This window comes from Tiliqua scincoides, chromosome 5 (assembly GCF_035046505.1).
Source record: "Tiliqua scincoides isolate rTilSci1 chromosome 5, rTilSci1.hap2, whole genome shotgun sequence".
Lineage (NCBI taxonomy): Eukaryota > Metazoa > Chordata > Lepidosauria > Squamata > Scincidae > Tiliqua > Tiliqua scincoides.
The window spans coordinates 23,288,657-23,311,818 of NC_089825.1; the positions used below are offsets into that span (position 1 = coordinate 23,288,657).

At 43.1% G+C, this 23,162-nt stretch overlaps 1 protein-coding gene across 1 annotated transcript in view; it reads left to right on the forward strand.

The window, feature by feature from the left end:
* RSU1 (Ras suppressor protein 1) overlaps positions 1–23,162 on the forward strand; it is an 88,354-nt gene that overhangs the window by 39,272 nt on the left and 25,920 nt on the right. The window contains exon 8 of the mRNA XM_066628262.1: positions 6,147–6,279. Coding sequence (XP_066484359.1) covers positions 6,147–6,279 — 133 coding nt within the window. The remainder of the gene's footprint in view (positions 1–6,146; positions 6,280–23,162) is intronic.

Consider the following 23,162-nt stretch of genomic DNA (forward strand, 5'->3'; position numbering starts at 1 on the left):
TTTATGGTAAACATGTAATAAACTGCCATTGTGTTGTCTTGTCATGGTGCTGCTTCATTCTGGCACATGGCAAGGACAGCTGCTCAGCCCTTTGCTTTTCCCTGAAAGCCTCACTCAGGTTTTAAACCTCCAAATACACTGTCGTTTCCTTTTAAATTATTTTATGGTGTGTGGTATTTACATTGGAAATATTATGCTTGCTGCAGTACAGAAGTGTACTCAGGACGCAAGCTCTGTAGACCTGGATCTTGGTATGTTCCGTCAGCTTCTTGTTGGACCAGACTCTCTTTGTGAGTCTGGAAAACGTGGTAGCTGCCTTACCGATGCGTTTGTTTAGCTCGGTATCGAGAGAAAGAGTGTCGGAGATCGTTGAGCCAAGGTGCACAAAGTCATGGACAACCTCCAGTTCATGTGCAGAGATTGTAATGCAGGGAGGTGAGTCCACATCCTGAACCATGACCTGTGTTTTCTTCAGGCTGACTGTCAGTCCAAAATCTTGGCAGGCCTTGCTAAAATGATCCATGAGCTGCTGGAGATCTTTGGCAGAGTGGGTAGTGACAGCTGCATCGTCGGCAAAGAGGAAGTCACGCGGACATTTCAGCTGGACTTTGGACTTTGCTCTCAGTCTAGAGAGGTTGAAGAGCTTTCCATCTGATCTGGTCCGGAGATAGATGCCTTCTGTTGTAGTTCCAAAGGCCTGCTTCAGCAGGACAGCGAAGAAGATCCCAAACAAGGTTGGTGCAAGAACACAGCCCTGCTTCATGCCGCTTCGGATGTCAAAGGGGTCTGATGTGGAGCCATCAAAGACAACAGTGCCCTTCTGTACACTTCTGTGTACAGTGCCCTTCTGAGTACACTTCTGTACTGCAGCGAGTCATGGACTCTTCACTCACAACAGGAGAGGAAACGGAATGCTTTCCACATGCTCTGCCTCCGACGTATTCTCGGCATCACCTGGCAGGACAAAGTTCCAAACAACACAGTCCTGGAACGTGCTGGAATCCCTAGCATGTATGCACTACTGAAACAGACGCCTGCGTTGGCTCGGTCATGTCGTGAGAATGGATGATGGCCGGATCCCAAAGGATCTCCTCTATGGAGAACTCGTGCAAGGAAAGCGCCCTACAGGTAGACCACAGCTGCGATACAAGGACATCTGCAAGAGGGATCTGAAGGCCTTAGGAGTGGACCTCAACAAGTGGGAAACTCTGGCCTCTGAGCGGCCCGCTTGGAGGCAGGCTGTGCAGCATGGCCTTTCCCAGTTTGAAGAGATACTTGGCCAACAGTCTGAGGCTAAGAGGCAAGGAAGGAAGGCCCATAGCCAGGGAGACAGACCAGGGACAGACTGCACTCGCTCCCAGTGTGGAAGGGATTGTCACTCCCGAATCGGCCTTTTCAGCCACACTAGACCCTGTTCCAGAACCACCTTTCAGAGCGCGATACCATAGTCTTTCGAGACTGAAGGTTGCCAACTAGAACTAGAATTATGCTTGAGAGGTAAGCAAGCCAAGGCCGCCTTCTGAATGTGATTTAGGGCAGGCAGTAAACTGCTCAAGCAATTCAAGATTGGAGCGCTCAGCGCCTCACTCTCTCTGAGTAAGATTTGGGATATGTCAATGCATTGTGAGCAAAGGGGGAGCACCAATACACATGGTGAAATTTTGCTGTTTCTGTGACTTGTAGCAGAGGGATCTTCTCACCCTCTCTCTTATTGGTGCTGCTTGGAGAATTACATGCATAAACAAGTGTTGGTGGTGTGAGATGCCACTGTCTCTCCTATCTCCCACCCCCCTTTTTTTGCAGGTAATAAAATGGAAGCTCCAATTTACAATTGCAGGATAAGCCTCTGAATGAAATACGATCGTCGTAGCAGTGCTGGTCAGGGGGTTACTGATAATCACAGTGCTGGCTTGCTTCCCCCCCAGCGGCTTCTGCCTTAAAACGGCATGTTGAACAGTGAGACTCTCTTGTTTGAGCCAGCCAGCGCAGATTTAGACACTCCGACTGCCTTGAGCTTAGGTCTTCTTTGTCACAGTGCTTAATCCTGCTGCCTGATCCTTGTTAGAACAGGAGCGCTGCTGAGGTCTCTAATAAAGGAAGTGGGTGAGAGCCTCCAAACCAGGAGCACTCAAGTGTAAGGCACTTAGGGCAATTGCTTCCTGACTGACAGAAGAAAGAAAATGCTTCCTGCATGTTATTACTGAAGAGGAGAAGAGACCTCCAGATCGTTGACAGAGGAGCACTTGTTGATAGGCCTGTATAAAATTATCAGCATCCATCTTTTTTTTTTCCTGTTCTCTTTCTGCTAGCTTTGGGATCGAGCTTTGCTCTAATTACGCCAACCTCTTCTTTGTAGCAAACTGCATTAAGAATTCAGTGTTGTACAGAACATGTGGCCAGGGAAAGAGAGACATTGCTGCAGCTTTAAGAATCTCACCCACCTAGGCAATTTGGTCCTCTGGTGCTGCTTGGCTGCTGTGGGTGACTTGCACAGATAGCATTACTAACTTCCTTTACTATTACACATTTTTGACTCTATATTGAGCCAACATTAGAGAAGTGAGGCTGCTTTGGTGGCATTTTGCAGTTATCTCCCCTCCCCACTTGCCTTCAATGGCACAGCTCAGCAGGACATAGAATCGTCTCAGTCCTGTTTAGATTTACACTGATTGAGAAAATTATGTGATGTTTACAGAAAAAATGGTTCAGATTAGTTGTTCAGAAGTTTGAAAGCATGGCATGACAGATCTTTTATACGTACAATTACTTTTGCTGTTGTTACAGTGGCATTTAACAAAATGAGCGTAAAGTTTCTCTTTTTGCCTTTTGTGATCATGAACACAGTGGTTATTGCTTTGTGAACCTAGGTAGATTCTGGATTTTAAAAACACTTTTTATGTTAAGGCAGCAACAGCAAAGAGATAATGCATTTAGAAAAATAGAACAGTTTTGTTCCTGAAGTACAACACAAGACATATTAGATCATCTTCTGATAAAACAGAGTATGTCTAAAAACATGAGACTGGGGGTCAGAAAGGAGATATGTTGTACCATAGCTGACTTAAATGAAGTTCCACCCCAGAAGCCCATACAAAGATTTGCGTATGAGTGACAGAAAAATAGAAAACACTGAGGAAGTCCCTAATATGTGTGTGCTCTACAAAGCAACAGGATATTTCCTTTCATTGAGTTCTGTCACTTAAGTTATTTATGTAAAGTTACAGTGGTGACACAGTGAAGAACATTGAAGGTGAAGGTGTCTTGGCAGCTCTTAAACTTCGGGGTCCTGGGAATCTTGAGCTATCGTTGCAGTTGTATATTCCTAGCTAGTGGAATTTGAGCTTTGAAAGATGTCTTATGTACATCCCTTTGCTTTCTTAGTTCAGGGCTGCAAAATGCAAGGAATCCTAAACCTTTTATTAGTGCTTCTCAAACTTTTTAGAGGGCCTAGAGGTTGCTGCCTGATTGATAAATGCCAAGGGGTGTGGCTATAATGATGATTGGGCAGCAGTGCTCTCCCCCCTAAGTAGCAGCTTGTTCATCCTTGATGCACATAGCCTGATCTGCCCTGTTAGTTTCTCAAACTATTAAAAATTGGGTTGCAATCTACTGGTGGGTCCTGGACCCACAGTTTAAGAACCACTGCCTTAGATATTGGATCCTGAGAATCCGAACTATTGCTCCAGTTCTGAAATCAGATTCTGGTGTCTAAGAGCTGGAAATACTTTCTAACCCTGCCTGGGTATATGTTAGTTGTGTGAGTCAATTTGGGTTTGTGGGAGGGTTTAGGAAGATTTGACTGAAGTATACTAATAGCACACTCCTATGCATATTTACTTGGAAGGAAGTCCCATTGTGTTCAATGGAATTTGCCCCCAGGAAAATGTGCTTAGGATTTCAGCCTAAGACTGCAACCATATGCACATTTATTTGGCATTACTTACAGAAGTATGAGAATATATAGGACTGGGCTGCAGAGCTGTTGTCCTGGGTATACTTGCTAAGAAATTAGTTCATTTGAATTCAGTGAGACTTGTACTTTGGAACACACCAGTAACAGATCCAGTGTTTGTGTTTTTGGGGGAGAAGGAAAATGAGCACTACTTTAACTACAGAGCCAGGTCAACCAGGCAGGTAGATGTGGACTCCTGGTTGAACTTTGGTCACTGGAACAAAGTTCCAGGGGGTGCGGGCCGCACTGGGTGATGCGCTAAAATCATGGCTTTAGGAGCTACCCCATCATGCCATAGACCGTCGGATGCGGGATTCCCAGCAGAGTGCAATGCAAAAAACAGAATTAAAATAGCTCCTTTCCTTCAAAAGTTATGACCAAAAAACTGGAAGGAAAAAAATGCATGGAGCCCTATAGAAAGTGAAAGTGAGCTGTATTTCGCGTTTACTCATGAGTAGGTGTACTTGCATTGTCCATCAGAAAGGGCAGGCTGAGAGGAACCCAACAACACCTGTATGGTCCCAATCCAATGAGTGCAGTCCCCAAAAACACAAAAGGGAGAAGGAGATCCCTGCCTCCCTCCCAGCTGCATCTATTGAGCAGGAAACAAAGCCAAGTGGCCACGTTTACTTGTGAATAGGCGAACTTGCCTTAGTCCCTCAGAAAGGGCAGGTTGAGAGAACTCCAGGGACTTCAGAATGGTCCTGATCCAATGAATGCAGCCCCCAAAAACACCCGAGAAGGAGGTCCCCCCTTCCAGCTGTGAGTCTGTTGAGCCCTATGGAAAGTGAAGCAGCGTCATGGTCGTGTTTACTCGCGAGTGGGCAGATGTGCTTTGGCTGGTGGTCAGGCCAGGCAAAGGGGAATGTGAGGACACCAGAATGGTCCCAATCCGATGGAGCTGGAGTGCAATAAATGCTCCAGAAGGCAACCACCCCTCCCCCACTAAAAAGGACAAGGAAAGAGGCTTGAATGGTAAGGGGAAAGTTTTCTGTTTTGCACTTGTAAAGCCAGGTGGGTCTTTGTATTGATATGCCTGAAATAGAAGAACTTTGAACTGGGCACTGGGAGGGCTGGAAATCTCACAGATTCTTTTTTTTTTTTGGGGGGGGGGGTTATTGCAGGCAGGCTACAGAGTAAGCTCCATTGACCACTGTGGGACTTACTTCAGAGTAGACATGCATAGGATTGGGCTCACAGGCTGCAATCCTACCCACACTTTCCTGAGAGTAAGCCCCATTGACCAAAATAGGACTTACTTCAGAGTAGATTCACTTGGTGGAGCAGGACTGGCTCCCCCTTATTTAATTATTTATTTTATTTTAAATTAATTATTTATAATTATTTATTTTAATTTGCTTGATGATGTCACTTCTGGCCATGACACCACTTCCAATGGGTCCTGGACAGATTGTCATTCTAAAAAGTGGGTCCCAGTGCTAAAAGTTTTAGAACTGCTGCAATAAGGTGTTAGTAAGTTGGCATGGGGTGTGTGTGAGAGAGACTCTACAAGTTTTCAAAATCACTAAAGTCAGAGTTTGGAGGAATAAGACCATCATGTTATATATCAATCAATGCATAATTTCATGCAGAATGCAATGAAATAAACCACATTGAAATATCTGTGTTCTAACAAAAGGTACAGCCAAAAAACTGGTGGGGGTGGGGTGATGGCACATCACCACGCCCACCACCTGGGGCATTGCCCCGCCCACTGCATGGGGTGACATGCAGGCCTCTTGCACTGGGTGACGCGAATGCTAGTGACGCCACTGACTTTGGTCTCTGTGGGCAAGGTTTGCTGGGTGGGTGGACTTAGGCTCCCTTCCAGACTAGGAGCCAAGGTATACCAGCCAAATAGACCTGGTTCCCATTCTGTCTCTGCCCTCTGGAACCACCTCTTCTGATCAGAGTCTTGGCCAGGTGGGTCTCACTGTCGGCTCCCCACCCAATGGATGTTCCTCTGGTTACCAACTTTGCTCCCCATCCCTGCTGGTGCCCTTCTCCACTGGCATGATAATTTGGGGGAGGGGCATGCACCAGTGCTCCCTGTTGAATCTGCCCCTGGATCACCCTGCACCTTTGCGATGCTTTGTCTTGTACTTAAGTCTTTTAAATGCTAGCCTTATTTATATCAAGCGGTATCTACTCTTAAATTGCCCTAGAAGTCTAAACTCTTGTTTGTTCCTTTCAGGTAACTTGGATTTGACTGGTCAGAAGCAAGTCTTCAAAGCAGAGAATAATCCCTGGGTCACCCCTATTGCAGATCAGTTTCAGCTGGGCATTTCTCATGTGTTCGAATATATTCGTTCAGAAACATACAAATAGTGAGTACGGTGGTGCTTCTTTGTGCGTGTGCGTGTTCGTGTGTGTGTGTGCGTGCGTGCGTGTGTGCGTGTGTGTGCGCGCGCGCTGTAGTATGCCTTGAACATCATGTTGAAGGGGGAAGGTGGGTTAATAAAATTATCTCTTGGTGCACTTCATCAGTTTAATCCCTTCTGCCTCCATCTTGGCTTGTGCACTGGAGTGAACAATTGAGGCTGCAACCCTATCTTCACTTACATGGAAGTAAGCCCAGCGCCTAGGAAAGGGGGTAATCTGTGCCTGAGCCCAGGGTCAAAAAGGGGGCCCAGGAGTCAAAGGAGGGGGCCCAGAAATTTCTCAGGATCTAACATTTTCCAATCTGTTCAGACTTGTTGCCAGCATGGGATGCTGGGAACACTATCACAAGCATGTAACTGCAGCTACTGGCAAGCCATATATGCTTAGGAGTGTGTTTGGTTTTCCATATTACTGTATCTAGCTGCTGATGCCACATGAGTGGGTAGATCTGGGCTCCAAAGTCTTTTCCAGCTATCTCCACTCTCCCCTTCCACCCTGTTTCGCTACTTCCTGCCCCATTCTGCTCACCTGTTACCACTCTCCCCTGCTCTGTTTCACCCCTCGCCCTATGCAAAGGGGTCCCAAAGAAACTTTGCATCCCCTGATAAAATTCCTCTCAGAGGCCCTGAGTAAGCCCCATTGACTATGGTGGGACCTGCTTCTGAGGACATTGAGTTGCATAAGATTAGAGACATTGGCACACTTATTTGTTGCTGTTCATGTAGAAGGCATCTGAAAAGCTCTGTGTTTTGTCTTGACTTAGGAGAAAGAACCTGAAACATGTCATCACGTATACATGTGATGCCTCATATATAGAACACCCTCGTTAGAGACACTTACCTGATCAGGGCACCAGGCCAAGAAATTCTTGTTTTTCTTAGGTTTTATAGTGCTCCTCAATGTATGTTTTACTGTTGCTTTTTAATGCGGCAGCCCTTGAATCTCACTGGTTTTCTACTAGGTTATTTTACTGCTTTTTGATTATATTTTGGGCTTTATTGTGACTTTGTACACCAACTTGATACCAATCAATGGCAGTATGGATATTCACTAAATACATAGCAACTGTGAGGTGGGGAACATTTGCCCTGGGATCAGGGCAGTACTAGAACCCAAATGTTCCTGGGAGCTGGATGAGTTGACTATCATTCCTTTACATCTTATATTTTCTTGTGACCCTGCTCAATAATGCATGATGCTCAGCCTGCATTGATTGCCACAGTATTTTGAATAGCAATATATAAGATCTGGGATGTAGTACAACTGAGGTAGTCTTTCTTTCATCAGTTCTTTCTTTCAGAGCGCAATCCTAACACTCTTTGGCCAGTGCAAGTCTCTTGGGAGTGTTGCAGACATACTGTAAGGCACATTCACAGCTACTTTAGAGTTGGCTGAACTAGCACAATGACACGTTCCAGCCTGTGGAGGCCACATCCAGCCTCCACACTGCCCTGAGATGGTAGGGTTGCACTGGCCAAGGGCAACTGGCACAAGGGTTGAAGAGGACGATGGGAGGGTGTAACAGGAGCATTTGGGGGCAGGGAAGAGTGGAATGGTGGGCGAACCAGGGCCAGAAGGAGGGTGGGACTGGCCTCTGGCACTTAGGCCAAATCCTAACCCCCACCCCCACCCCAGCAACCCAGTGTCACACTGAGCTGCTTGGATCTGCACCAACAATTTCATTGGTGCAGATCCAAGTAGCCCCATTGAGGTGGCTGGGGCATTACTTGGGATAGGGGGATAAATATCCCTTTCTTTGAGTGGCATTCCAGCTGTGCTGGATATGGTGCAGGCCAGTTGGCCTGCCTATTCTAATGCAGGTTAGGATTGGTCTACCTGTTGCTTATTGGGCAGTTGTAATGAGGGTCACTTCCTGCCTTAATGTTTACAAAGGTTGTTATACACTTGACTGCTTCCCCAAAATTCTCTAATTCAGTGGTTTCCAAACTGCGCTTTGTGGTGCCTGAGGGTACTGGGGTAATTGATGTCTGTCTGCACATCAATATAATGTTTCATATTTGTCTTAGTGTGTTTCTACACAACTATCTTTTCTTCCAGAAGCACTTGAAGAAAGGTGGTGGAAGAAGCAGTAGACATTGCTTTGTGCCTTAAGCATTCCTTTCTTTACCACCCCAACTCCAAATGAGAAACAACGGGGCGAAAAGTTGAGGCTGGCATTTGCTTGGACAAGTGAATTTTATTTGGAGAAATTTGGTGTGCATTTCACTGTTTAATTAATGGTAGATATGTACTACAGAATTTCCATTGTGCTAGACTTCTGGTTATTTGCCCCACATGCTGAAAATGTCCAAGGTATATCACAGTAGAACAACAGCTGTAGGTTAGAAAGTATAGTGGCCAGGAAGGGTTTGTGCAAAAGGAATTAGAGGTGCATAAATTATTGAAATAAGCTTCTACCTTCTGCCTCCGGATGCATTTTCAACAAGGTCTTCAGTGCTGAATGAATTACCCACCCATGGATTAGAGGAGAGATGTCAAATTGCAACTGCCATATGCTAGGAATTACGATGAAATCATAAAGAAATGCCTGACTACGTTGAAGGAGATGGGACTGTAGTAATTTTTCAAGAGACCTAATGTTTTATCATTGAGAAGGATGTAATTATACATAGAGTGTGATAGATCCTCAGGTGATCAAATCTCTCTGATGGGAAGTTGGTTTGAAAGATGGTCTTGCAAGCCATTTCCCTCCTCCCCCAGCCCAAGTTCTATGCTTATAACTAACACCAGTGTTTAGCAGAGAAAAATAATCCCCATCTTGACAGTCCCCCTGTCAGAATGCAGTCAGTGAATCATGTGCTTGAATGCCCTTTCACGTGGATGTTTCTTACAAGTCAAAAGAGAGCATGTCAAGGATAGGAATTGGCTAGAACCCTCATCTCCATCTTGTGGGGTTGTTTTTTTAATGCGAAACAATACTCAAATAATTAGTTAATTAGCTGGTATGTGTTGGGGATCCCTTAACCAGAATTTCAAAATATGGAATATTCCAAAATACCTAACTTTTTTGAGCATCAACATTACATTTTTTTACTTTTTTTCCTAAAAAATAAAATCACAAACTGTGTTTCATTCACAAACCTTGTTTCATGCACAAAATTATTTAAAATATTGTATAAAATTACCTTCAGGCTATGTGTATAAGAAGTACTGTATATTAAATGTAAATGAATTTTATGTTTAGACTTGGGCCCCATCCCCAAGATTTCCAAGCACTTTGGATAAGGGGTGCCCAACTTGTATATTATTTTAAGGGAGGACTCTGAAACAATCTTTTCCTTGTTTATTGTTTTAACAATGCTTGAAGCTGAAAAACATTCCTGAAACTTTGGATGCAGTGCTCAACTAATACATGCTATCCTTTGGACAGTGTGGGTGTTTAAATATTTAGTTTGCTTCCCTGTGCATTAGAAACTTCCAGAACAACTTTTAAAGGAACAGTTTTATTGTGAAGAGAGACTCCAGATGATGTGTAGTGTGATTATCTAGGAATGTAATGGTAGAAAGCAAGCACACGGGTAGTGCTTATTTAGCAGCAGAACCAGTCTTATCAAAAGCAACATAACATCCTTAGAGCTGGCAAAGGCTACCAGCTAAATATGGACACTCCTTATAGCCCAGTTCTGTCTTAACGCTGGTGCAGTGGGACTGCTTGACCCATGCTGTATCCTGACCTGGAATTGAACAGGCTGGAGGTCTTCTTGGAGTAAGGGAACATTTGTTCGCTTTACCCAGCCTGCTCAATGGGGCTACTCAGGTCTGCATGAGCTAAGTTATTGGTACGGAACCGGGAAACCCTGTTTAGGGTTTTCAGGCTTGAGATGGGATTAGGATATGGCGGAGTAAGGAAGCACTAACAGGAAGCAGGTTGGGGGCTGAAAATAACGTGAAACTTAGCACATCCTGCTTCCTGTTAGCATTTGCAGACAGCGCAGAGACCGTGAGAGACAGAGGATGGCGACATGGGACTACAATCAGAGACAGATAAGTCATTTGTGCAATGGGGGGAATTTGTGAATTCCTTTTTGGAGAGTTTGCTGCTATCTGCGGTTTCAGGATATAACCTATCCCCCACAAGTATGGGGGAGCTTGGTATTCCACTTGTCAACAAAAAGTAGCTCACAAAGCCATTTCCGTAACTCAGCAACTAAATAAATGGTTTACCCAAAGTACCTGTTTACGTACTTTTGTGTACCAGATCGGTGGGCTTCATGAATATGTTGTCATGGGCTACATGAATATGTTGAACATGGCAGAAATTGTAATACAGTTCAGGATCAACCATGGAAATGTTGGTCATCATGTCAACCCAGTTATGTACAAAAGTGAAACATAAAGGTAATCCTGGCATTCTTAAGCATTGTTAACCGTTCTTTACTCTTGAGTCAGAATGCCAGGTTCCAAAGGAGGGGGGCAGGAGATCAACTTTAAGAAAATAAGTTGGTGGGTTTTTTTAAGGAGAAGTGGGTAACATTGAAAGTAAGTGAATTGTTGGGTCTTTAAGGCTTTAGCTCTTTGGTAGATCAGTAGTTAATAAGGAACAAAGAGCAGTGCCTGATCAGGGGGTATAAAGCCCAGGAACACAAGCTGGTCAGGGAAGTGAGGTACAGTTCAGTGGGTTATATTGGCTTCTGAGACTGAAGGATGCCAATGATGATTGGCTTCTGAATAAACCTGCAAAAAAAGGTAGTGGGCAAAATGCAAAAGTAATTCTTGTTTTTAATTTGACCTTTGCTTTTTAACCCAATAAATGTTGATTTAATTATGGAATTTGGCTGGGAAAGCCTCAGTAAATAATATCTTCTGTCTTTGCTTCCAAGTAATGACCAAAGACGTTTTTGTCAAATAAGGTGAAATCTACCAAGCCTTACAGAGCAGAAGAGGGGGCAAATTTGTTTAGATGTGAAATTAACCTCTCTGTTAACTTCCTGGGGTGCCTGTTCTGTATGTTAAAACTTGTTCCTTCTAAAGAGAAACACCAGAGCTTTTAACAGTGTAATGGCAGCATCTTCCCTTGAAAGGCAATGATGACTTTTTTTTACTGAAGCCCCTAGTCAACTTTCAAAGTGACCTTTGTCTGAGAAGTGGATTCTCTGAAGATCTTGTACATCCAGGATAGTGATAAAGACATGATAGATAGGATGATTTATCGACTATAATATACTCGGCAAGTACAGACAGACATGAATGCTTAAAACAAAACAGCAAATTAAACTCCCATGAAGAATTGCAATCTTGAAATGTTACTCAGAATTAGTGGAAGATAATTAGTGACTTGATGATGTGGTAAAGCCCTAACGAGCCAGAGTGGCAATTGGGGTTGGTCTCTGCATTCAAGAAAGCAGGAGGCAGTTTTCCAAGTACATTTCAAGCATTAATCACACTCTCCTCATCATTTCTCCATGTACAAATTGCTCATCGTCCACTCCTTTCTTTCATCCCCCTTCCAAAAAAGGCAAATTATTTTGGTGCTCTCATTTGAAATGCTGATTGAAGTTGCTACCTGATGATCCAATCTTTGTTACAGCTATAGTATTTCCTAGGCTGCTTAGAGGAATATTTGGCAGTCTTTGTTTCAAGTACCTGCTAAACCAAACAGATACTTTAAAAAGGAGCCATTTATTTTCAAACTTATAGTTGCCTAGTTGCTACCTTTTGATTTCAGCAAAATGGTTATGGAGAATAGTACCCACTTATTACTCTTTGGCAATTGTCTTTCTCTTCCCCATGGGGCAATCAGTTTGGAATGCAGACCTCAGGCAATGTGTCTAAGGCTTACTTTAGATTCACATCTAAAGTAAGCCTTATTTCTCTTTCCAACAGGCAATGGCATCACAATGGGAGTCTGGCAGGTGCAGGCCACTCAGGGCCACCCACAGGGCCACTCAGGGCCACTCAGGCCACCCACAGAAGGGGCAGCACCACACCACCCAAGCCTCTGTTCAGCAATCTTCAGCCCACTCCGGGCCCAGCTGCCTCACACATTCACTGACAATTGTGTTTTTGCCACTCATTGGCAAGAACATGAAGTGACTAGGACCAGAGCAGGCTGAAGATCGCCGAACAGAGGTGGGCTTTTCACATTTAGAGCACAAGCCTAACCAGGTCTACTCAGAAGTAAGTCCTATATTGTTCAATGGGGCTTACTCTCAGGAACGTGTGTTTAGGATTACAAACTTAATGCAATTGCCCAGAAGGCTGGGGATGATATGATTACATCACCTCTGAACTTCCAGAGCACTGAGCTTCACAAGATAAGCACTGCAACAGGTGCCACCTACCCCAGGAGCACGTCTGCCACTATGGATAGTGCCTAGGTAGCAATCCATTAAAAAATCTGCCATGATTTAAAGACCCATTGAGAACCTGAGATTAGCCCGCCCTATAGTAGTGTTTTAGCAAAAAGAAGGGAAAACAAGTAACCTCTCTGAATTGACCCTAGAATTCCAAACCTGTGTTTGAAGTAAATTCATGCCAGCTCCTTTCAGGAGTGTTGCCACTTGATAACACCATGCCTATACAATAGAGCAGTGGTTCTCACAGTTTTAGCACCGGGACCCACTTTTTAGAATGAGAATCTGTTGGGACCCACTGGAAGTGATATCATGACAGGAAGTGGCATCATCAAGCAGGGAAATTTTTAACAATTCTAGACTGCAATCCTGCCCACACTTACCCAGGAGTAAAAAGCATAAACATAGTAGCCTGTTCAAAGTACAGATCTGTCACATTTCCCCAAATGCAGTCACATACCATGGTAGCATCAAATCTAATATATTAAAAATAAAATATTGAAAGGAATGGGGATCCACCTGAAATTGGCTGGCGACCCACCTAGTGGGTCTCGACCCACAGTTTGAGAAACACTGGAATAGAGGATCCCATGATGTGTCGGAGATTCCTCTTTTAATCACATGGGAAATGTGTGTGCTCGCATCTTCCTCATCCCTCTCCTGCTACACCATTGTTTTTCTGCATAATTGTGTGGGAGGTGGTTCATCTGAACAGCAGTTGAGAAAAAAAACACACACACACACACCCGCCACAGTTACACAGAGGAATAATATGCTGAGAGAGCAGTGATAATGTGCGTGCAGGTGATCTTCTCTCAAGTGATTTGCAGGGAGCTGAAGGATGCATCAGGCAACAGATGACTTGGGAAGATGCAATAGGCACCATTGTGCTGTTCACTGTTGTTTTGTTCTGTGCATCATTTCTGTCCTTGCATGTCCAGTCTAGCAAGGGGACAGCAACTGTCCCTATTCACCCTAGCGTAGGGTCATTTTCAGCAGCTGTTTGCTGGTGTCTTTGGGCAATCCAAGTTGTTGCTTATATAATGCCATCAAAGAACATAGCACTGTATACGAAATTCAAACAGACAGGTCCCTGTCCTGGGACATGTACAGTCTAAGGCTACAATCCTGTCCACATTTTCCTGGGAATTAGTCCCATTGACTATAATGGGACTTACATCTGAGTATAGGATTGGACTCTAAATTAGATTCAGAGAGGATGGAAGTGAGGCAAAAATATGTGTTTATTTCAGTTCCATATACTTAGGCTTAGTTACTGTAGCATAGGGATGTTTCATACAGTGGTCTGAAGTTAGCATTCATGATGCCTGCTGAGGGGCAGAAGTGACATCATTAAGTAGAAAGTGACATGATTAAGCAGATGATGCCAGAAATAAGTACTTTGTTCTCACATAAAAACTCATTACCTGCAAATGACAGAAGAGAAAATGTGCAAATCTTGTTCATATTTTCAAGGTATGAGCGAACCCAATTATGGAGCTGGGAGAGCCCAGTTACAACAGAGAGGTGGATAAATTGCATCCAGGCATCATATTTGATCCATGGACCTTTACTCCCCAACTGTAGTGTATGGTGCCTAAGGGGTTATGCAGTCATTTGAGGTTGCTGTGCATAAACCAAGTTATTGTGATAATGGCAACTGGTTGTATGATGATCTGGTTGAAAACTTTTATCATAGGCTGACTTGCCATAAATCCTGATAGTTGTCAGTTGGGGGGGAGCACTCCTCCATGAGGTCTGCATCCCCATGGAAATGACTTGATTATCTGAATCCCCCATTCAATCTTCAGGTAAATTTCTTCCCAGGTAACAGAACGTTCATCTCCTATGTACCTGTTGTCATGTCTGACCCAAGTGTTGACTTGTTAGTGTGAATATGGTGTCAGCAAGGGAAGTTTCTGGTACCAAAATAGAATGAGGTCACAGTAGTACTGCATGATAGCACAAAGCAAACTGAGGCAGAAGAGCTAATGGTGAAAAAACATTAACCTTTAGAGATTCAACTTAGTCCTCTGCTGTTTAGTAAGACCAGCAGTAAATCTTGGAAGAGTCTTAACCCCTTCATAACTCCAAAAATGCTTGGGCTGCTCATTCTGAATAGGTTATTTACAACTAGTCAAGATGAGTTACTATGTACATTGCTGTTTTTATTTGAGACATAAATTAAAAAGCGGCATTTTTATAATAAAACAGAATGGTCTGCAATTTCTATTCTCTACACAGTAATATCTTGTTTTATTACATGCTGGCTTTTTATTGAGCTCCAGTTTCTTATTTCAAGCTGATATTAGTTGAGGCTTTTGTGTTTCTAGGGCAGTTTTTTTACTCTGCTGTTGAGGGCTATCAGGTATCAAGTTGCTCTTTCTTTAAGGGGAGATTTTATCAACTTTTTATCCAGCGAAAAGCTTAAGTGGAAATGACTTCAGTGGAATTTGGACAACTTGCTGTTCAGTTTGGCCCTTTTATTTTTATCCCTCGGACAAGGTATCGTTCCCCCTCCAGTTTACCTCAGGTAAAACACAGAGTGTTGGAAATATTTGTGACTAGAGATATTTCCCTGAAATCTTCACAGAATTCTCATTTTTCTCTTGCATTGAGCTTTTTATTTTTTGAAATGGGGAGACATGTGGCTTTCTTGACAGGATGTCACAACACAATTGTTTGTTGCCTCCTCAGTAATATCACTCTGGGCAAAACTGCATGTTACGCCAGAGCACCATGATTGGAACTTGCAGTGTATTTTTTTTTTCTTGTAGAAGCAGCCATGGGAGAGGGGACTGGTTTTGGACTGGGGCTATAATGCAAGGGGAAAGGCTGACAGGCTTCTCCCCTTGTGTCCATACCATGACTTCAGTCCTCCTTGAAGTTACCATGTCATGTGGAGGCAAGAAAACATACACCCATGATTTTTCTACCTGTAAGTTTTCCTTCTATGGCTCATAACTTCAGTGAGACTATTTCAGCTTCCTGCCACTTCATGGCTGAGGGCCCAATCCTATCCAACTTTCCACTGCTGATGCAGTCCTGAGGTAAGTGAGCAAATATTCTCTTACCCTGAGGAGGCCTCCATGACTGCCCCCCTACCACTGCAGGATGTAGCGCATGCCCTGTTGGCACAGCTGCATCAGCACTGGAAAGTTGGATAGGATTGGGCCCTTACATGCACAAGAAGATTTTGGTTTGGTGATGCATAACCAACAGCCCACTGTGTCATACATCTAACTGCTCTTTGTACCTGAACAGACTTCCAGAAGCAGTTTGCAATATGGCATAGTGAGAGGTTACTCTTCAAAGCTGTTTGTGCGCTTTCCTATCTTAAAGGAAAGTCTCAAGTCCATGGCCATGCCTAATTAGACCTTTGGATCCTAGCTGCTGTTGTAATTTTTTTCCCTACCTAAAAACAATCATGTGAATTGTCCCTAAGTGTTTCGAACTTGGGTGTCTGGATTCATTCGTGCCAAAATGGTTTGGACCATACCACAGATGGTCAAAGTTTATTGTGAGCTTAATTATTTATTTTATAATTATAAATCAGTGGTGGGAAAGATTAAATAAAACCTGAGTAAATTATGGAAATTATGCTAGTTGTGTATAGGCTTCTTTATTTTGCAATCCTCTGTTTTTGAAGTTCTGTTCAGACCCCCCACCCCCAATAACTTGGGAGAGTTTGCTAGATGGCATTCACACGTTTTCAACCTGGTCTCCACATCCGCAAAGACTCAGAACTTGCTCCTAGCAACCTGTTCAAGCAGGGATTCCCAGGGTGCCAAATTCTGTAGTGTTATTGCATATGCTGTGAAATGCCAAAAGCATTCCTATGCTGTTTTAGAAGGGGAGATACGTAGTCATAAGAACAGTTGTGGATTTGCCCAATTGACTTCTGGAGTGCGTTAAGCATTAATGTGACATTGTTGCAAGTCAGAAGCCACCATCCAAAGAACTCCGTCAGCTGCATGTAAGTGATTTTGTGCGTGTGCTAGGGTATTTTTTCCCCTCCCTCCTTTCTTTTTCTTCCACCTGGTACATTGAAGGCCTGTGCCAGGAGTTGAATTTCAGGAGCAGCTTGGCTGGGCAGCCACGTGGGAGGCTGCTTTCAGCGGGGGAGCATCAGATGCTCCATTGAGTAAGCAGACCTCTCCACGTAACCCTTCAGATTGCAAACACATGCTGCAATTCCTCTTCAGGAAAGAACCTTGATGTGATTCGTTTTTCAGCAATGAACTGCGTGGTCTAAAAATAACCCCCTCCTCCCAAACCCTCAGCTTGATTTCTAACTAGTTTCTGAATGTCATTTTCATTAGAGCATTTCCTTACGGTCCCAGAACAGGATTTAGCTCAATGTTGGCTTTAAGCAGAAAAAAGAAAGTATATGAGCCTTAACAGTGATGAGGTTGCATATAAAATGGATTGAGCAAATGGATGCAAAATAATATTACCAAATGAACCTTCTTTTTGATTCTGTGTTTTATGGAAGATCTAATAACATGTTTGACAGTAATTTTACCCTGAACACATGAGTTCTTGACAGTTTCAATTCCTAGGGCTTATTAATCAATGGAGTCGGCACCAGAGCAATTTTATGGGACTTACCTAGTCATCAAAAATGTATTATCAGATAAATCACAGAAACAAGTAGCGTCTTAATAGGGAAACAAAGTGGTCTGCAAAGGATCATTTAGGATTATGTTACTCTTATATTGTATTTATGGTTGCCGTTAGATGTTTTATTTATAAATTCTTGAAAATAATCATAGTGACACAACATGTTTGTATAGCAAGTTCTGTGTAACATAATGCAGTGGTTCTAACACTGGTAAGGGCTGTGATGTGCACGTGGAGCTCCTCGGGAGTAGAGGCTTCACTGTTTAGTGATGGGAGAATCATCTGCGCACACAATGTGACTGTCTGGGCCAGCAATTTTCAACCAGTGTGCCGTGGCACATTGGTGTGCCATGGGAATTTGGAGCATAGTGGTTGAAAATTGCTGAAAAACTCTTGCTTGCTGTGCAGCTACAAGTAATAAACCAGAGGCTTTCAAAGTTTAGAAGGCTAGCAGATAGAACAGCCAGGCAAAAGATTTTCTGGGAGAAGGGTCCATCAGTGTATAAGGTGTGCTCATAACAGTGCACCCATGTGCATTGCTTGAAGGGAAGGGAGCCTCATGGACAAAGAAAAAGCACTATCAACACCATGAACTTCCTAATAGTTCCATGGAGAAGGGCAAAGCAATGGAAAATACGGGTTTGAATCTCACTTCTGGAAGATGTTGAGTTGAAAGGGAAAGACAACAGAACTAGAACCCAGGGCTCTTATTCCATAGAGCATCACAATTAACCACACAGCCACAGAGACATGGTGAGTCTTCATATTCTTTAAGGAAACATCATACGTCTCTCTCCACTTCCAGTCACTGTACGCATAACTAGCAGCAGTTTACCGGTTATAAGTCTTTGCTCGATTGGCGTAGAGCATGACGCCAGGGGCTGCTTCCGGCCAACAGTCTGAGGCTAAGAGGCAAAGAAGGAAGGCCCATAGCCAGGGAGACAGACCAGGGACAGACTGCACTTGCTCCCGGTGTGGAAGGGATTGTCACTCCCGGATTGGCCTTTTCAGCCACACTAGACGCTGTGCCAGAACCACCTTTCAGAGCGCGATACCATAGTCTTTCGAGACTGAAGGTTGCCAATACCAATACGCATAACTAGATATCCCAGCTATATAGCCCATGACTGAAAGAACCCCAAGTGGAAGTCACTGATCAATAGAACAGCTACAGGTTTTATTAGACAAGTGATCTCAGGTTTGTTACCTGGCTCAGGGATCCTAGAAGAAGAGTCATGGAGAACTAGAGCAGTCTGATACCCAATCAGATTGGCTGGTACGTAGGTCAGTGGCTTTACATAAAACAGCTAGTCAATGGCAGCAAAAGATAGTCTCAATTGCCTGACAGGTCCATGTCCCAGGATTTCTTTTATTTTATCAACTTCATCTTATCCAGTCATGTCTCATCATCCTTTGGTCAATCAGCAGTATCTGCTGGTTGTTTAATCAATATCCCTTATTATACGTTTTCCTCCTTCCATGCCTGCCCTTCCATTTCATAATAGAACACTGATACATTTGCTGCACCAACAAAAGTCATGCACATTGGGGCAAAAAATCAAAACTTTAGATATAGGCTGATGGGTTCTGAGCTCTCTGTGACAGATCAGGAGAGAGATCTTGGGGTGGTGGTGGACAGGTCGATGAAAGTGTCGACCCAATGTGCGGCAGAAGTGAAGAAGGCCAATTCTATGCTTGGGATCATTAGGAAGGGTATTGAGAACAAAACGGCTAATATTATAATGCCGTTGTACAAATCGATGGTAAGGCCACACCTGGAGTATTGTGTCCAGTCCTGGTCGCCGCATCTCAAAAAAGATATAGTGGAAATGGAAAAGGTGCAAAAGAGAGCGACTACGATGATTACGGGGCTGGGGCACCTTCCTTATGAGGAAAGGCTACGGCGTTTGGGCCTCTTCAGCCTAGAAACGAGATGCCTGAGGGGGGACATGATTGAGACATACAAAATTATGCAGAGGATGGACAGAGTGGATAGGGAGATGCTCTTTACACTCTCACATAACACCAGAACCAGGGGACATCCACTAAAATTGAGTGTTGGGAGAGTTAGAACAGACAAAAGAAAATATTTCTTTACTCAGCGTGTGGCTGGTCTGTGGAACTCCTTGCCACAGGATGTGGTGATGGCGTCTAGCCTGGATGCCTTTAAAAGGGGATTGGACAAGTTTCTGGAGGAAAAATCCATTATGGGTTACAAGCCATGATTTGTATGCGCAACCTCCTGATTTTAGAAATGGGCTATGTCAGAATGCCAGATGCAAGGGAGGGCACCAGGATGAGGTCTCTTGTTATCTGGTGTGCTCCCTGGGGCATTTGGTGGGCCGCTGTGAGATACAGGAAGCTGGACTAGATGGGCCTATGGCCTGATCCAGTGGGGCTGTTCTTATGTTCTTATGGAGAGGGAAGTGGGATTAACAGTATTATTAAACACTGTTAATAATAATAATAATAATTCTAGTCTAGCCTTCTCTCCTGACATGTTGGTTTTCTGAGGGGACATGTTTCAGTGAGAGTGTTTGGCTTCTCTTGCAATAATCAGACATAATGGAAAAATGTACTACCAGCCCCCATTTCTATCTGCATGTGTTCAGTGAGCACTGCACATTTTGTAATATACCGTAAAGGGACTGTATTTGCCTGAACTGTAGTTAACCCTTCAGTAATGCATACAAACAGCTGTTTATACACATTTTTGCATAGTCTTGAATGCAGTTTTGTTCACCTGCTGAACAATCTAGCAATTCCATGCTGTTCTCTTTGGGGAATAAGAGGAATTTAGATATCAGTAGGTGATGCATTTTCTTGTTATTGAATGAAACTGAAATTAAAAAAAATTACAAATAGGTATTATAGATACATCTGTAAAACATATAAATTAGTAGGTATTCATGGATAGAAAATTGTGGTGATCTAAATCACTCCTTGAAAGAACTAATGTAAAATGCAGATACTGAAGACCCAAAGTTTTATATATATTCATAGAGATGATAATTATGGGCATGGGCCTGTTAACAAGCGAAGATGCATTGCAAGGTTTACCATTGACTAGCTATTTTATGGGACAAGATATCATCTTTGCATATTTATTAAAAATATTCATAACTGGCTGCTGCCTGGATGAACTGCTCAGTTCACGTATCTTGATCCCATATATTACCTTGACCACTTTATCATTGTAATGGAAATCGTGTAAATTTTCAGCTGATCCTTGGAAAATTTTCCAGTGGCATTTTCAGTGTCTCATAAAACACTTGCTGATTCCTGTTTGTGTTTTCCTTTATGTTCTAAGGAATTGGGAGCAATAAATGGGTGTGTGTTTTTATAAAAAAGATAAATATATACTGTAGAATGATCTTAAAAGAATGATTATTACATGGGGAATGTTAAACTCTAGTGGTGCTAACTGCATTCTTAGGAGTGACTTTATTCTCTAGAATATAGAGCAGAAGGGAATTCTGGGATATTCTCCCACACTGTCAGCAGATATAATCTCCCTTATGAGAAAAATGTGAGGAAACTGTTTCCGCTGCATAAAGAATGCATGGAAAATGCAGAAGTAAAACGTGCCCCCAACTTAGGTCTACAGGGTTACCTAATGCAGCTTGCCTTTGTGAATGTGAACAGAATTGTAATGTACACATTTTAAACTGAGCCCAATGGATTTTGAAATGGCACATTGTTATGGACAGAGATGGCGTTTTCGGTGATGACAGAATAAAAACACATAACACCGCTTTCTGCACTTCTCATTTTTGTCAAAAAAACAAAATAATGAAAAATTAAGACCAAAAAAAGCACACCTCCAGTTATGGAGCTTGGTCCTAGCATGTAGTGATATTCAGATAGCAGACCAACTGCTGTATTATTTTCCTAATTGCCACTCACCATACAGATCCCATAAGAGTATGCACATGTGCCAAAGCCTGCTGTATCCCAATCCATTATTGCTTGACCCAGTCCCCTCCTCCAATACCAGTTCCCTTCACTCTCCCCGCTCTCTACATCATCATTCCCATCCAGAATACTATAGAGTGAATTACTCTATTATCTCCTCCTTATCTGCAGACCCAGCATTTGCAGATTCCACCATCTGTGGATGCCTCCCCACATCTCAGGGGATCTCCAAGTCACTTCTGGTTCATGCCTTCAACTCACAGTCACATCTGGGAGGTGTTCTGAGGCATAGGGAGGTCTGCAGTTCACTCCATAGACCATGTCATGGATTGCAAGCTCAGCACAACCTCTGGAGGGTCCAGCACAACCTCCAAGAAAGTGATTGTGGTGTCATGATCCTGCCCTGCTGGGACTCCAACATCCACAGAGTTTGTTATCCTTGGAGGTTTCATTCTGGAAACCCTCTTGGAAAACGAGGGCCCACTGTACTCTATAATTACACTTCCTTTTGATTGTTGAGTGACTGAGAAATAGTTGGCCTCAGTATTTGTTTCTACAAAGAATCTGAAACCCTTTACTGTCAGAGGTAGCATCTACTTTGTTCTATAATAGTTAAAATTGACTGTATGAAATCTATCATGTTTGAGGTAATTTGGTTCAGTCTTGTGCATCCTCCCAATCTGGAAGCAAAATGTTGATGAGCTACAACTTAGGACCCTGACCAAGATAGATGAAGAAGGAAGGAGACAAAACCTGTCATTTGGAACAGCATTCTCCAACTTATATTTGGAACACTGATTATCGGTCCCCACTGCTGAAGATTTGGTCAGGATCAATATTTCTGCCTGGATGTCGTACAGTCTCCAGGAGAAAAGAGATTAATATGGTTACTTTTGACTCTGTGTTCTCAATCAGCTAAGTATGTGCACTTGTCATTCATATTTTGTTTTTCAGCTTGTTATACTGACAGAAAAGTCTCTGAGGGCTGAAAGGCAAGCCAGTTCAGAGTTGGAGCTGTATAGCATTAACATATCTTTGCACTGAATGGGAGCCAAGCCTCTAGTCTCAGAAAATGTTTTTGCAGAAAAGATGCATCTGTCAAAGAAATTAAAGAGTAACTAGTTTACACTTTTTCACTACTGCCAAAGAAATTAAAGTAATTCAGAAGCTCTGGAGGAGGAGGAGCCAAAGGAAATTGAGTCAAGGCAAAACCTGGCAAGTTAAGGATGAAGCTGGGATGTAAAACCCCTGCTGACTGGGTAAGAGGCACTTTTTAAGTGGGTGCTTTTCTTTTATTTAGCGGGGAGGAGAGTAACTGGCCCTCCTCACCCAGCACAGTCTTTTCTAGTGGCTGTCTGCTGGTGTGCTTTTGCATCCTTCTAGATTGTGAGCCCTTTCAGGACAGGGAGCCATTAGTTGTTCATTTGATTTTCTCTATAAACCGCTTTGTGAACTTTCCGTTGAAAAGCAGTATATAAATACTGTTAATAAATAATAATAATAATAAACTGCTGGCTCAAGAAGCAGAGCCTTGTTGGAACCTTGTGGGTTAGGTGTAGGACCAAACACTGTGGTTCTCAAACTTTTTAGCATCAGGACCCACTTTTAAAAATGACATTCTGCCTGGACCCACCTAGCTTTATAAGATTTTGATCTAGAAAGAGATATTTTTGTTTATTTACAAGTAATTTTATTTATTTACTTAAAAAAAAAAAAGTTGGCCCATTTCTCATAATGAGGCAGCCCTAAGGCTTGACGGGCTGAGTTATGTGATTTAGCCTTCACCTGCTCCTACTGTCAAAAAAGACACTCAAGCATTTATCTCCCTATATTTACACAAGCTTGCAAACTGCAAGAGCTCAGCTCTTTGGAGGATAGTTAGCAGCTATCTGATTTCTGAATAGATTCAGGGCTTGAGGCAATTAATTATCTGATCTTTCCCATCACCTTGTTTTCATTGGAGGCTCTGTGGGACC